Below are 16,969 nucleotides of genomic sequence, written 5' to 3'. Positions count from 1 at the left end.
CTTATACAATTATGTTGAAAAGTGACCCTTTTTGATGCTTGCCCTGGATTTGTCAGCCTGCCACTTTTACTTTTCACCTGACTACTTTTTGCTTCTACCCTCATTTTACACCCCTCTGTCCCTCTGTAACTGTTCCCATCCCCCGCCACATTAGTTTAAATCCTCCTGAACAACAGTAGAAAATGCTCACCCTAGGACATTGGTTCCAGTCCAGCCCAGGTACAAACCGTCCTGTTTGTACCGGTCCCACCTCCTCCAGAACTGGTTCCAATGCCCCAGAAATTTGAATCCTTCCCCCTTGCACCATTTTTCAAGCCACATATTCATCTGAAATATCATCCTATTTCTACCCTAACTAGCACTTGACACTAGATGTCCCTTTGCAGACTTCTGACGCTGAATTTTGTGGTGAGGACGCAGGAAAAGTTTTCTTCTGATGACTATTCCATGAAGGTCATATTTGTGCAGGTGTCACTGCACAGTGGAACAGTGCACCACCACTCCAGAGTCTGCTAAATCTTTCTGAAGGTCCTTTGCAGTCAAACGGGGGTTTTGATTTGCCTTTCTAGCAATCCTACGAGCAGTTCTCTCCAAAAGTTTCTTGGTCTTCCAGACCTCAACTTGACCTCCACCGTTCCTGTTAACGGCTATTTCTTAATTATATTACAAACTGAGGAAACGGCTACCTGAAAATGCTTTGCTATCTTCTTAACACCTTCTGCTGCTTTGTGGGCATCATTTATTTTAATTTTCAGAGTGCTAGGCAGCTGCTTCGAGGAGCCCATTGCTGCTGATTGTTGGGACAAGGTTTGAGGAGTCAGGGTATTTATAAAGCTTTGAAATATGCATCACCTGGCCTTTCCTAATGATGACTGTGAACAAGCCATAGCCCTAACAAGCTATTTAAGGTCTGAGACCTTGGTAAAAGTTATCTGAGAGCTCAAATCTCTTGGAGTGCCCAAACTTTTGCATGGTGCTCCTTTCCTTTTTTCACTCTAAAATTGTACAAAACAAAAATAATACACTAATCTTGCTTAAAATGTTGAAACGAATGTTTCATCTTTAACTTTATGACTTTTGGAGATCAGTTCATCTTCTACTCACTTAACTATTCACAATAACAGAAATTTTGTCCAGAGGTACCCAAACTTTTGCATGCCATTGTATGAAATTCTCCTGCCCAGATTTACATCAGAAGGCAATGATGAATGCGAAAATCCCACTTACCACAAAAAGTAAAACACCAAATGAATGACAATTTTAATAATTAACACTGCTATACAATGCAAGTTTTCAAGATTCATTGTTGTGTTAGCAGTTCCACTGTAAAAAATTTACTGTGATTCAATCACCTGAAGTTTAAAATCATTCACTTTGTACTTTAGTATACAGATGGCCAACACATTGCCCTAGTAGTGCTGGTTGTAATGGACATATATTTTCAAAAAAGGTTATAACACCTACTGGAAATAAAAGGTTTTAAATGTAATCATTTTACTTAATAATTCAAAGTCCAGCAATATTTTTAAAAACCTGATTTCAGTTGAGATGGTCTATAAAAATTACAAAATACTTGTGATGTGATTCTACCCATCATTTGAAAGGCTGAGTATGCATATTGTCCAGTTGCCCCAAAACCCCACAAGTTTGATCATTATCGGAAACAACTATGATTACGCATGCTAATTACTGGCAGAGGTATAGATGAATCTAATGAGATCATCACACAAATGCACAGCACCAGGGATATTACCAGACAGTCACAAATTCACTGCCAGAGGTCTACATTAACCAACACAGATAATTGTTGTATTTAATTTGTGTCATGGTACAACAGACAAATCCATAAAAAAGCATCAGTGGTGCATTTTTTGAGAATGTCAAAAAAAAATTGTACTGACCTCCTGTAGGACATATACAATGAACAAAAAATGTAAAATTCATATTCATCAAAATTATTTGCATAAACAGAGTTCTTGTGCCGATTATTAGAATATGTTCAAAAATGTGCGTTTGTGATGCTGGCACGTAAATTACTACATCTTACTTGTAGCAGCAGACTTCAGCCAAGCAGGATGAAATGTACACTGAAAAACAAAAAGGCCTGGGAAAACTAAATGATCCCACACTGCAATATGAGCAATATTCTCCCAAAATATCATCACATGATGTAAAAGTCTGACACAAGAACATTACAATAATTTTATCAATTTTGATTGCAAATCAGAATTAACTATTACAGCAGAAGTGCTCCACAGCAAACTACATTCACTATTTATTCAATTGAAATTAATTACAACATACAAATGTTTATCGCAGCAGCACACACAAAATGCTGGAGGAACTCGGCAGGTCAGGCAGCGTCTATGGAAACGAATAAGTAGTCAACATTTTGGGCCGACACCCTTCTTCAGGACTGAGAAGGGGGAAGATGCCAGAATAAAAAGGGGGGGGAAGTGGATAGCTGTAAGGTGATAGGTGAAGCCAGGGGTGGGAAAAGTCAAGGGCTGGAGAAGGAGGAATCTGATAGGAAAGGAGAGTGGACAATAGGTGAAAGGGAAGGGGGGGGTTAGGGGGATGCAATAGATAGGTGAGAAGAGGTAAAAGATCAGAGTGGGGAATAGAGGAAGGGGGGGAAATGTTTTACCAAAAGGAGAAATCGATATTCATGCCATCAGGTTGGAAAACAACCAATATTTTCTGGCATGGGGGAGTGAAGAGTTGGGTTAAGTAATGAGGGAAGAGGAGGGTTAAAGGTCATTACTATTCTAATGTAAGAAATGATCCAGGCATGATTTGTAAGATTCAGGGGTCTCTTCACTGAAATCCCTCAACCAAGCACCATTAGGAATTCACCTTGGTCTCCCATGAAGAATGCATATCGTGGAGCAGGCATGCTTGCACCTTTCCATGGGCAGATGCCACCAGTGTTCCCTTCACTGCCTTTGCAAGACAAATTAAATGAATAAACTGTTTTCTCATCACATTAGCTCTTCACACTCCAGGCTTTCTCTCCCAAGAAAATGGACCACCAAATCTCATCCAGTGCTGCAAAATCTGTAATTCACCTATGGATCAAACGGAATATGATAACTTCCAAAAAAAAAAGTCCCTGAATTGCTATCTCCTCAAATGCTGATGGTCCGACGAGTTAGATTTACAGATTATCTTTATTATTGTAGTCCCACATCCACGGTACCAGGAATGCAGTAGCAGAGCCAGACATTTCTACAGAACACTTTGGGTATAGGACCCAACTGCACCACAAATTTTAGTTGCAAGTGAAATCAGGAACTAATTTTCAATAAGAAGTGAAAAGGAAGTGGGGAATTTCTACCTTTCACCCACCTCAAAAATTTGGCCCATGTGTAGGAATAAAAATATATGCAATAAAGGCAGGGAAGTGAAAAGTGGTACAGCCAAGCCGTGGTTTATTTGTACAAGAAAACAGAAATGACAGGCTGAATAGAACACTAATGTTGTTGCAAAATAAGAATTTGGGTCTATTTGCTTTAAGCAGATTGGTGCATTTTTAAATAGTTAAAATGCCTATATTTGCTTCGGAATTAAACAATAAATTAGAGAAACTGTGCATGTTTTGTCACATGAGGCGTTGTTACAATTGGAAGTCACAATCTTATGGAAATGAATAAATACAAAGCTAGAAAATATGCTGGCAGAATTTGAAATGATTTTAATAGAAAACCACTGGCACATTTTTCCTCAATTCTGCAGTAAGTATCATGAAAATTCACTATAATAATCCCTAATGTTTGAAAAATAAAGGAAAAAACTGCAAATCTGTATTTATAAAAGACAGGAACACTGATGAAACAGATCTGTGGTGTATAATGGCCCTAAAATTTCAGAACAACCTTTCTTCAAATGCTGATTTCCTAAATTAATTGAGCATTTTTTAAAAGTTTTTTTATTATCTCAATCTGTGCAAGTCTGTCAGTGGGAAAGGCCCTATTTAGCCAGCTACTTTGTAAATTATTCAATTGGTTCCAAACACTGATTATAAACCTTATCCACAAAAAAAAAGACACTATATGAAATAGAAATTTCATGGAAAAAATATCCATGGGGAAATTCCAATCCAACCAGAATTTACTGACAAGACGGTGTTTCATTCTGTAGTAATCGTCAGATATTTTCCTGCTATTCACAATAATCAATAAATGAATCATAGTCGAGCAAACATTAGAGTGGGAATAAAATTCTGGGGAATGTGCGCATGTGAAATTTCAAAAATAACAATTATTTGTTCAGGAAAAGTGGCAAATGAACTGTATGAATTTGTATAGATCTTGCAGTGTTACAATAAAGTTTTACTTCATGTCTAGACATGTAAGTTTTCAAATATCCCTGTAACTGAGAGATATGTTGTCAAAATTCTCCCAGTATGCAAGTTATATTTGGCTTATAAAGTTTGTTTTTCTACATTATTAACAATGTAGTTCCTTTATTGTTGCCTTTCCTAGGAAGATCACAACTTAAATGTTTTATGGGAGAGATCCTTTAGCCATTTACAACAAAAGAGTTCAAATTCCATATGGTTTCATCTTCTAGTAATAGGTATTCAATTGTTCTCCTTTACTTGTGGTAAGTGCTCTACCTCTAAACCAAAAGCTCACCATCTATCAAGTATTCTCAGAAATTAGAGATGACATAATTTCATTCATGTCAGTAAATTTTTAAAAAAATCAAAACGTTTTTAAATGTTACATTGTCTGCGTGATTTAAGTTCTCGATTTCTTGGCAAACTTGAACTAGGTTGTGGCAATGTGCTTTCTCTTTTCAGCTTCCTCAATATTCTTACTGTAACACTGACATTACATACTTATAAAAATGTCAGAAATACAAAAACAACAAAACATCTATTTTGAGAATGAACACACTCCCAGGTAAACAATTAAATTAAGAAATAATAGAATAAAATTACAGCATATTAACCCTCCAATAAATACTCAGTTTGCTAATACTGTCACAAACAAATGAGGTGAGTATGTTTTTTTGCAAAAGAATAAACACAGTCAAATCCCATACATCTTAACAATTTGAACTGTAGGTCTGAGATTCCAGAAGTCTTTGCCTTACAGCCGAGAGCTCATCCCTTTCTTCATCAGCAGATCTGGTGCCATCATCCATAGAATCTGGCTTGGTAATAACTGGAAATATGTGGGGGAAAAAAGTTCTTTTTAGCTGTCTGTATAACAAATTTTTTAAAAACTCCTCAAAAGATAAACATGGTTCAATTTTAGACACTTCATTGGCACTTTTCACTTTCAATGTTAATAGTTTCTGCCCCTCCAGCAACCCTTGGATGTATCACTTAGGTCCCCATTCATCAGACAGTTTTTACTTGACATGACACCTGGGTCAATTAATATGCATCCAGGAAACTAGGAGTTTAGTCTATTTTAGACTTAAATAATTGTTTGCAATTCTTTAAATCCATAATTCAAAGTAAAATTGTAAGTAATTAAAAATGTGTGTTAATTAAGGAAAGGTGCCTTGTAATTACTTAAGACAAGGTGTGCTACACAAATTTAGGAGTCCTTTGAAAAAGCTACTGGCCACTATAAGATTAGATCCATTGCACATAAAATCTAAACACATTATAAAAAGGCATAAGCATTTAGAAAAAAAATCAAACAAATTTGGCTAGAAATGAATGAATTTGTTGGATGGTTAGGAAGCAAATAGTTAGAAAAGTAAAGAAAATGAAGTCTTTTGATAATCTAAAATTAAAAGAAAACAACTAAAAAACATTCAAGTCAGGAAACCTCCGTGAAGAGAGAAAGAAAAAAAAAACTTCATGTCCAGTCTTTCATCAGAACAAGGTGAAGGACAAAGAGAGATCTAAGACTCTATGATTCTATCTTGGGGGCAGAAGCTGTGCTTCAATATGGGCACCCCTGGAACATGAGCTGTTTCTCCCTCCACCACAATGTACATTGTACAATTCCTGCAGTTTCTGATTTTATTTCAGATTTTCATCATTGGCAGTTTTTTTTTACTTCGTACAATCAAATTTGTTGACATTTCTCTTCTTGGAAATTCACTCTTGGAAAACTTCCACTCCTTTCTCTTGAGGATGTTGACTGCCTCTTAGCTCAAGTTCTGATGTAGCATTAGCGATCCGAATTATCAACTGTTTCTCATCACGGTTGAGCCTGACCCTACAGAGGATTCGCAGCAAAACACGGATATGTTGTGAAATGAATAATATACTCCAGATCAGTGTGTGGCAGAGTACAGCCAAGGATGAGGGAAAAGCAACTGGTGTTTGTATCTGGGAGAGTGGGAGAGGGCAGTGGAATAGATTCCATCAGAACCATTAGAACAGTAAATAGCTTAGTGGCACAAGTAAAGACTTAATGGCATGTTCTCAAATTGTCTCTCAGACAAAAACACCTGAAATTAACAGCACTTCCAATGAAAGAAGTTGATAATCCACAATGGAGAGAAAAAAAAAATTCTACTCTGGTATGCTGGACTGTGCCTGGCCTATCAAATACTTCTCAGCAGTACCTTTAGTGAGATTGGAAGATCCTGTCCAGACTCTGCCAAAAATTCATTCATTAAATCAGCAAATCCTGGCAAAGTAAAATGTTGCTGCAGGGCCATCAAGTGGCTAATGTGTAGACTTCAGGTCAATTCATAAAAATATATATGTAAATATATATTTACATATATATGAAGTAGGTACAGAGGAGATGTCAGGGGTAAGTTGTGTTTTTTTTATACACAGAGAGTGGTGAGTGCGTGGAATGGGCTGCCAGCGACGGTGGTGGAGGCAGATACGATGGGGTCTTTTAAGAGACTCCAGGATAGGTACATGGAGCTCAGAAAAATAGAGGGCTACGGGTAACCCTAGGTAATTTCTCAGGTAAGGGCATGTTCGACACAGCCTTGTGGGCCGAAGGGTCTGTATTGTGCTGTAGGTTTTCTATGTTTTTATGTAATTGAAAACCTATTCCTATTAATGACATGATCATTTAAAATGCCAAATACATAAAGGCATAAATGATCCTGCAATACACATTTATATTTTTATAATGTTATCTGGCATAGATTTTAATACATTTTAAACCGAATTGTGAAACAGTTATGTTTCAATAGCCCTCATCAACATTTTCTGCTACAAAGGATCTATTTCTTTAATTCAAATTATATTAATTAATATTACCCAGCAATAAACTCTTAATATTGCATCACTTGTCACAACTTAACTGTAATGCGAAATGTCTAAGTTATTTGGGATAGTCCCTGGTGATGATAGGACAGTGTTAGAATGAAGCAGGTGGCCTACTTTTACCATGTCCCATGACCACAATTTCCCTCTCTGAATCATTCACAGGAAAACAGAGAAGAAGAAAGGTCACAAGCACTGCAAGTCTACCAAAAGCCATGGTGCCTTCTATTTCTGGGACCTCTGTCCTACTATTCCTATTAAGTAGATAACAGAGAAATGAGGTGAGGAGCCCAGATCACCCCTCCTATCTCATTAAATTGTCTCAAAGTGGCCTGCCGTCATTGGAAACATCGGCTGAGCTCCACCCACCTCTGTAAGAAATACAATAGCATATAAGACCATAAGATAAAGGAGCAGAAGTAGGCCATTTGACCCGTCCTGTCTTCTCTGCCATTCAATCATGGACTAATCCAATTCTTCCAGTCATCCCCACTCCCCCGCTTTCACCCCATACCCTTTGATGCCCTGGCTTATCAAGAACCTATCTACGTTTGTATCTCTGCCTTAAATACACCCAATAACTTGGCCTCCACAGCGGCTCGTGGCAACAAATTCCACAGATTTACCACCCTCTGACTAAAGTAATTGCTCCACATCTCAGTTCTAAAAGGACGTCCTTCAATCCTGAAGTCCTGCCCTCTTGTCCTAGAATCCCCTACCATGGGAATTAAGTTTGCCATATCTAATCTGTTCAGACCTTTTAACATTCGTAATGTTTCTACGAGATCCCCTAACTTTAAGTATCTGAGGAGCAAACATCTGTCAGTCCAGAGTCTCCCTGTATCCCTGATCTGAGGCTATAGATTGGCCTCTGGGGTTAAAACTCCAAAAGAAAACCTTCATGTCCATAGAGGACAGTTTAAATGTTATCCTAGATAGTCTTCTCCTTTGTACATACTAATATAAACTCTTACAGAGTGATTTTATTTCTATGCAATTACTTCTACAGGCACCTTTGTCAGCATCTGAAAGCCTGCTTCTGTGCTCTATAACTCTAAGTACTGGACATAGTTGGCACGTGGCCAAGTGGTTAAGGCATTGGTCTAGTGGTCGCTAGTTCAAGCCTCAGCTGAGGCAGCGTGTTGTGTCCTTGAGCAAGGCACTTAACCACACATTGCTCTGCGACAACACTGGTGCCAAGCTGTATCGGCCCTAGTGTTCTTCCCTTGGACAACATCGGTAGCGTGGAGAGGGGAGACTTGCAACATGGGCAACTGCCGGTCTTCCATACAACCTTGCCCAGGCCTGCGCCCTGGAAAACTTACAAGGCACAAATCCATGGTCTCATGAGACTAACGGATGCCTATTATTAGACAGAGATAGCATATTCAATGTTATACCTTTCACTGTAGGTCTCTAATCAACAACAACCAACTCCCAACTCATTCATGTACAGTTCTTGTTTAGATTTACGACCCTGCTTTAGCATTGAATTACAACATTTTCAATCTAATTTTTTCCCCATATTGTGGTCACAAAAATGGTCACTCTATTTCTATTACCATCAGTGTTACAGAAGGAGCTGGCACATGGGAACACAAGTCACACACTTTCCCAAGTTAGAAATATACTGTCATCCCTACACCATCACTAAAACAAAACGCAGGAACTCCCTATCCACCTGCTGGTACGGTAGTTCTTCACCACACAGACTGCAATGGTTCCAAGTTGTGGCTCACTGGCAACTTCTTTTGGGCAATTAGATTTGGCAATAAAAGCACATCCCACATACGAATAATGAAGGAACTTGAGATGCTCCTCAACAAATAAAAATCCAAAGCAACACACACAAATTACTGGAGGAACTCTGCAGGTCAGGCAGGATCTATGGAAATTAACAGATAGTCGACGTTTCAGGCCAAAACTCTTCTTCAGGACTGAGCTGGAAGGGGAAGAATGTCAGAATAAAAATTTTGCGGTGGGGGGGGGGAAGGGAAGAAGGCTAGCTGGAAGGTGATGAGTGAAGTCAGGAGGATGGGAAAGGTCAAGGGCTGGAGAAGAAAGAATCTGTTAGGAGGGAAGAATGGAGAAAGGAAAAGAGGAGGGGACCCGGGGGGAAGGGATGTCAGGTAAGAAGGGGTAAAAGATCAGAGTGGAGAATAAAAACATATTCCCGCATGAATGATTAATGTATTGTTATTAGATTACTCTATCATTTTAATCCACACAATCTATGAGGGAGAATAAAGAGAACATAAACTTACCTTTCAGTTGTGTTGCATTCAGATCTGCATCAGACTCCGATTTCCGCTCAGCTTTCTTGGTTTTGATCAAGCCATCTATCATATCTGACTTGACTTGTCCCAGGGCTATTAAACGCAACATTGCATCCATCACTGATGGAGTCTCCAGCAATTCCTTCGTTTTTATGAGTTCCAATACTTTAAGACACTTATGAGATTTCACTTCACTAATGTTTTCTTCCAAAAATAGAAGGTAGAGGTTTAAGTCATTCCAACAACTTTTAGTAACCATGATCACCTCAAACTGTGGTAGAAGTTCGTAGACCTTAAGAAAAGTGAGGTTGTTTCTTAGAGGAAAAGACATACTGTACATTGTAACTGGAATGAGAATGATATACACAGCAATGTTAACAATACTCAGAAGTTGAAATATTCCAACTGAAATAAGCTTACACTGAAAAAATTCTGGTACACTTGTTTCATTTCCCAAAATGCCTGTTTTGATTGAACATTTGAATTCATCCGTAAGGAAGGTCAGAGAGATGTAATATCCCAAGTAGATACAAGTAAAGACAAGAAAAGTGAGAGCGAGGCCTTTGCGTATAAGGTACATCATCAACATGCTGCAGGAATCTTCTTTCGATTTCAAATAACGCTCCACAACTGGAAACTGAAAAAAGTTCTCTCTCTTCTCCTTGGAACTATTTAAAAAAAAAGATCACTTAAAATAAATTACAGTGCTCTTTACATTTGCAAGATACTAGACTTTTACTATTTCCTTTGGCAAGCAATGTACCAATACAGGATAAAGTATTACTCAGGTGCGACTGTATAAACATTATTTACATCAAGATAAATAATGCCCTGCAAACGTCAAGAACTCCCCCCATTGAAATGAGATAGAAAACTGCAAACACAAGGCACCAATGACCACCTTGGAAAAAATGTGCCATGCAGGCTCCCTATCCTACAGGTGGTTTGGGGATTTGTTAGCCACAGGAATGAGCAGAACTATTCTGAAGGGGAGTTATGCCAAAGGGTAGGTTTGTACCCAGGCTGCATGCTGCAGAAGTGGGGGTTACTGATGACCATCAGAGTGCTATGGGAAAGGTCACCAGTGCATTAGAGTAATCAGGACAACGACAGGTGGTGATGAGAAATATTCACCTCCCATTTAGTATTGGTGAAAGACCACTGTTGTGCCAGGGCCACTGGGTATACAGTACACACACCAGAACAATGTGGTCCAGGTTCCACAGGAAATGATGTCATCCTGCTCGAAATTTCAAAGTGATGTAAAGGGATCTGAAATGGTCATTATTGGGTTTCATGGTAGAAGAAAATAGCAATTTCCAAAAGACTCATGCTGAAAAATAGTACTACCCAATTAAGAGCTGTTAAGGCAGCACTTACCCAGACAAGCGGAGAGCATTCCAATACAGAACTGAACTGTACCTTAGTCGGAATGTTTTGGTCAACTATAGTCAAACATAGAATACAGAACAAGAATAGGCCCTTTGGCACACAATATTGTGCCAAACTAATTAAATGCCTAACTAAACTAATTCCTGATGCAAACAACAGGAATTCTGCAGATGCTGGAAATTCAAGCAACACACATCAAAGTTGCTGGTGAACGCAGCAGGCCAGACGGCATCTCTAGGAAGAGGTACAGTCGACGTTTCAGGCCGAGACCCTTCGTCAGGATTAACCGAAGGAAGAGTTAGTAAGAGATTTGAAAGTTGGAGGGGGAGGGAGAGATCCTAAATGATTGGAGAAGACAGGAGGGGGAGGGATGGAGCCAAGAGCTGGACAGGTGATTGGCAAAGGGGATATGAGAGGATCATGGGACAGGAGGTCCGGGGAGAAAGACGGTGGGGGGGGGGGGGGAGAACCAGAGGATGGGCAAGGGGTATAGTCAGAGGGACAGAGGGAGAAAAAGGAGAGTGAGAGAAAGAATGTGTGTATATAAATAAATAACGGATGGGGTACGAGGGGGAGGTGGGGCACTAGCGGAAGTTAGAGAAGTCGATGTTCATGCCATCAGGTTGGAGCCTACCCAGACAGAATAAAAGGTGTTGTTCCTCCAACTTGAGTGTGGCTTCATCTTTACAGTAGAGGAGGCCGTGGATAGACATGTCAGAATGGGAATGGGATGTGGAATTAAAATGTGTGGCCACTGGGAGATCCTGCTTTCTCTGGCGGACAGAGCGTAGGTGTTCAGCAAAGCAGTCTCCCAGTCTGCGTCAGGTCTCGCCAATATATAGAAGGCCACATCGGGAGCACCGGATGCAATATATCACCCCAGCCAACTCACAGGTGAAGTGTCGCCTCACCTGGAAGGACTGTCTAGGGCTCTGAATGGTGGTAAGGGAGGAAGTGTAAGGGCATGTGTAGCACTTGTTCCGCTTACAAGGATAAGTGCCAGGAGGGAGATCGGTGGGGAGGGATGGGGGGGATGAATAGACAAGGGAGTCACATAGCGAGCGATCCCTGTGGAAAGCGGGGGGGGGGGGGGAGGGAAAGATGTGGTTAGTGGTGGGATCCCATTGGAGGTGGCGGAAGTTACGGAGAATTATATGTTGGACCCGGAGGCTGGTGGGGTGGTAGGTGAGGACAAGGGGAACCCTATTCCTAGTGGGATGGAGGGAGGATGGAGTGAGAGCAGATGTGTGTGAAATGGGAGAGATGCGTTTGAGAGCAGAGTTGATGGTGGAGGAAGAGAAGCCTCTTTCTTTAAAAAAGGAGGACATCTCCCTTGTTCTGGAATGAAAAGCCTCATCCTGAGAGCAGATGCGGCGGAGACAGCGGAATTGCGAGAAGGGGATGGCATTTTTGCAAGAGACAGGGTGAGAAGAGGAATAGTCCAGATAGCTGTGAGAGTCAGTAGGCTTATAGTAGACATCAGTAGATAAGCTGTCTCCAGAGATGGAGACAGAAAGATCTAAAAAGGGAAGGGAGGTGTCGGAAATGGACCAGGTAAACTTGAGGGAAGTGTGAAAGTTGGAGGCAGATAAAGTGTATTGAAACCTTTTAATCAAAACACAGCATCGTAGGTGGAGACTGAAAGCCTGCCGTTTGTTGTGGTTTAACAGCTGATTCGGGTATTCTCCCGATTCCTTTGTGCCGCTTTTGTTACCCTGCACACATTATATTTTCATTATCTTAATGGTATGTAATAACTTTTACCATAGGGTATATAAGTGTGATGAACAAGTGTAAGACAAAAACTGTTCACTGGTACCACAGAAATTCAGAGTCTGAAATGAGATCCCAAGCCATCTCATTATATATTCCAAAATCCAAAACACTTCCAGCCCCAAAGATTTCGGACAAAGGTGCTCAGCCTGTACTTGCCCTGCATATCTCCTTTAGACGTCCCCTTCTCGCTTTAAATGCATGCCTGTGAAAAAGATACCGACTGTCTATTCTATCCAAGTCTCTTACAATCAGATCTCCTCTCAGTCTCTGCCTCTCTAGTTTATCCAAACTCTCCTTATAGTTCAAGAAGTGGCCCAACCAGTCTTATAACGCCGCAACATAACCTCCCGACTCCTAAACTCATTGCCTCGAATAATAAAGGCAAGCATGCCATACACCTTCTTTACCATCTTATCAACCTATGCAATCACTTTCAGGGAGCTATGGACTGGCATCCCAAGATTCCGCTCCACATCTGCACTGTTAAGGGTCCTTCCAATTTGTCCCTTCAAAGTGATCTTCCAAAGCGTAACACTTCACATTTTGCCAAGTTAAATGGCATCATCCATTTCTCCACTCACATGTGCAACTGATCTATATCCTACTGCGTCCTTTTATGATCTCCTACACCATCCACACCACCACCTATCTTTGTATTATCCATGAACCTACTAATCCACCTGTCTAGAGTTTTGTCCAGGTCATTCATATTTATCACAAACAGAAGACCCAGACGCATCACTGCAAAACACCGCTAGGCATGGACCTCCAGTTAGAATAAGCGCCATCCACCTCTACCCTCAGCAGGATATAGAGTCATCAAGTGATTATGGTCCCATACAATCACCAAAAAACTGTATTAAACAAATCACTGTTTGGCTGTACCAAAATTTCTCCAGTTAAACAAAGAGAAAACTGAAATAATTGTTTTTGTTGCCAAAAAGAACAATTAATAGTCAGTGCTCACTTAGAATCCCTGTCGTTACCAACCACAATCATGCCAGAAGCCTTGGTGTTATGATGGACTCCAGCTTAAATTTTAACTGCCCCGTTAAGACAATTACAAAGTCAGCCTACAGCCATCTAAAAAATATAACATGAGTTAAAGGGCCTATGTCTCAGTAAGATCTAGAAGAACTCATCCATGCATTTATTTTTAGTAGGCTTGATTACTGTAATGGTGTTTTCACAGGTCTCTGTAAAATATCCCTCAGACCGCAGCAGCTCATTCAGAACGCTGCTGCTAGAGTCCTCACTAAGACCAAGAAAGTAGCGCACATCACTCCAGTTCTCAGGTCACTACACTGGCTTCCTGTCCATCAGAGGATTGACTTTAAAATATTACTTCTGGTTCATAAAGTCCTGAATGATCAAGGGCCAAAATACATCTCCGATCTCTTGCTGCACTGTGAACCTTCCCGAGCTCTCAGGTTGTCTGGGGCAGGTCTGCTTACTGTCCCCACGGTCAAAACTAAACATGGTGAAGCAGCTTTAGTTACTATGCTTCACATACCTGGAATAACCTTTCAGAGGATCTGGTCTGCCCCAACTTCAAGCTCTTTTAAATCAAAGCTTAAAACTTTCCTTTTTGCTGTAGCTTTTAATTAGAATTTCCTGCACTGTAACTTTTATTTCTTTGTTTTTATGTGCGATTTCATTCTCTTCATGTTGTTTGAAATGTAATGTTTGACTTGTATACCTTGTTCTATGTAAAGCACTTTGAATTGCCTTGTGTCTGAAAAATGCTACACAAATAAACTTGCCTTGCCTCAGTCATCGATGGGCAAGCTAATTCTGCATCCAAATGGCTACGTCACCATGGATGGTAGTCTTCTGGATGAGCCTGCCTTCAGGTACCTTGTCACACTCCTTATAGGAATCCATGTGAACAACATCCACAACTCTACCTTCTATCCTACCTTCACCAATCAGCGTCTTGGTGTTTTTGTGAAACCAACAGGGACTGGAGTTCCGTTAGTAAGTTTCAGACCACCTCAGGATCAGTGACTTGATGGAAATAATTCTTCGTTAAACAATTCACCAAACTACAATAGAAAACCGGATCGATTTTCTAATGGGCTAATGATCCGGTTGGCACTAATGCAGTGAAGAACAAGATTTATAATATCAGTTCAATAGCTTCAGAGCTCTTATCGCCAAGTTACATATTTGACAACTTGAATCACCTCATGCTTTCTTTTTTAATTAAAAATATTTCGAGCAAACAGATTACATGTGACCTGTAATGTGATTTACAAATTCAAATGTCTATTATTGGGGTAGAGGAAGGTTTAAATGGAATAATTTGAACTTCTAATATATTTTCTGCATGTAAAAGTCAAGGCTGTCAACCAAGAGACATTCTGAAATGTTTCAATACCTTCACTCCCACTGCAATTGTAAAAAAAATTGTTACCACTGCAGTGGGGGGGGGGGGGGGGTTAGAAAAACTGGGTGAGGCCACCTATGCTTCACTAACCTTAATTTGCCTCCAGAAACTTCAGCCAGGTTTTCAAGGTTCTGGACTACTTTAACTCTGGCTGCCTCTTCTAACAAAACATGTTATTTACTTCTTTGGTGATGCGAGGCTCCAGATTAGTGTTGGGAACAAAGGCTACCATGCTTCCCAAAAGCCTGACCCAGGGCTACACCACCATCCCACCTATCAAGCCTGCTGACATTGGGCTTGGTTTTTATTTTTAAAAAAAACATGGTGCTCTTCAACCAAATTATTTACTGCTGCTCACATTTATTCTTGTTAAAGGTAGCATTAAGAGTATCAGTGGATCATTATTAAGATTGTATCAGTTGGTTACTTCTTTTCTGTCCTTGACAATAAAATTACGTGTTTCAAGACTTTTACAATTCTGCAGCGAGATGTGAGCAACTATTAACAGGACAGAGCCACAGGGGGAAAAATAAATGTTGGGATTTATTTTGTCTCTTGCATGCAATTCAATATGAAATAGGTATAATTAATGTAATTATTCATAAAATATATACTACAGAAAAAGCTTCTGGTAGACAATCCACAGGCATTGGATAACTGTAACATTTACAACCATATAAATGTTGGTATACTTACCCACTTTGTTCTCCAAAGGATTCAAAGTAGCTGAGGGTGTCTGATCCACTGGTGTGGACAATGTGCTGGGCTAACCTGATTCCACGGTTGTAGGCCTTGTCAAGCTCCTCTATGATAAAGGTCAAGTCACCATACAGCTGAGGTGCCGCAGTAAACCTCCAGAACAAGGCTGGAACATACATGAGAATAGCCACCAGCAGGAGTATATATGGAAAAACCTACAACCAGAGCAAGAAAAAACTTCGTGAGTATGAGGAAAATTCAAAAGCAAACTACAAATGGTGGAAGTTTGCAAATAAAAGCAGATAATGATGGAAATACTCAGGAGGTTAGGGAGCACAACAGGAGTAAACACCAGATTAATGGTGGTCTGCTAGTAGTAGTCCAATCTGCATTCATCAGCTGCCTCAGACTTACTAAAAATTCTCTAGTTTTGTAAGAACAAAGCAGTGAAAATCAGGGGAAAAAAAGCACTTCAGAGGTTCTGAAAACCTCGGGAATTCTAATTCACCAAGTTTACAATTTATAAAATGAAAGTAAATACTGAGTTAAAGGATTGAGCAGAAAAAGAAATCAAAACCTTGACAGGATCAGAGAGAGATTACCACCTGGATAGTCACCATTCAGCAGACTGAATCTGTGCTAGCTCTATACCAAGGACAATCCTACTAGTCATGCTCTAGTCACATGCTCTCTTCACAAGTTACTTTCCTTACCAAACTCCCCTTTGAATTCAATGATTAAACGATTGAATCCGCCTCTGCCTCTTGCCGTGTCATGCATTCTGGACCCTAACCATTTGCTTTGTGAAAAAAATTATTTTCTTGTCACTTTCTTTTGCCATTCAACTTCATCCTGTGGACTCTGGTTTTTGACCCTGCCACCAATTAGAACAGTTCTTTGCTGTAAATGCTTCACAACTGTAATTGTATCGATCAGATTCGCCTTTTGCCTCTCTTGGTCCAACAATAACAACCAGTTTCTTCAGTCTATCAACCTAACACAACTCCTTCATTCCTGCAAACCAGTAAAACTTTTCTGCACTTCATATCTTTTTCAAAAGGATGGTTCCCAGAAATGGGCGTGATACCCCAGTTCTTGCCTTCCATACCTTATTTTATAAAGACCAGAATCCCATGTTTTTTAATCATTTCTTAAACTGCTCCGCCAATTTCAATGCACTATATAAATTTACCCACTCTCTCTGTTCTTGTGCTCCGTTTAGAATTGTGTCCTGTT

The 16,969-nt window shown here is 40.0% G+C and overlaps 1 protein-coding gene across 1 annotated transcript in view; it reads right to left on the bottom strand.

The window, feature by feature from the left end:
• Positions 1-2,253: 2,253 nt before the first annotated feature.
• Positions 2,254-16,969, bottom strand: part of panx1a (pannexin 1a) — a 40,750-nt gene continuing 26,034 nt past the window's right edge. Inside the window, exons 3-5 of the mRNA XM_072263395.1 lie at positions 15,731-15,948; positions 9,466-10,145; positions 2,254-5,171 (exon numbers count right to left, since the gene is read on the bottom strand). Coding sequence (XP_072119496.1) covers positions 5,053-5,171; positions 9,466-10,145; positions 15,731-15,948 — 1,017 coding nt within the window. The 3' untranslated portion in view covers positions 2,254-5,052. The remainder of the gene's footprint in view (positions 5,172-9,465; positions 10,146-15,730; positions 15,949-16,969) is intronic.

This window comes from Mobula birostris, chromosome 7, assembly GCF_030028105.1.
Source record: "Mobula birostris isolate sMobBir1 chromosome 7, sMobBir1.hap1, whole genome shotgun sequence".
NCBI lineage: Eukaryota > Metazoa > Chordata > Chondrichthyes > Myliobatiformes > Myliobatidae > Mobula > Mobula birostris.
This window is presented reverse-complemented; position numbering and strand designations above follow the sequence as displayed.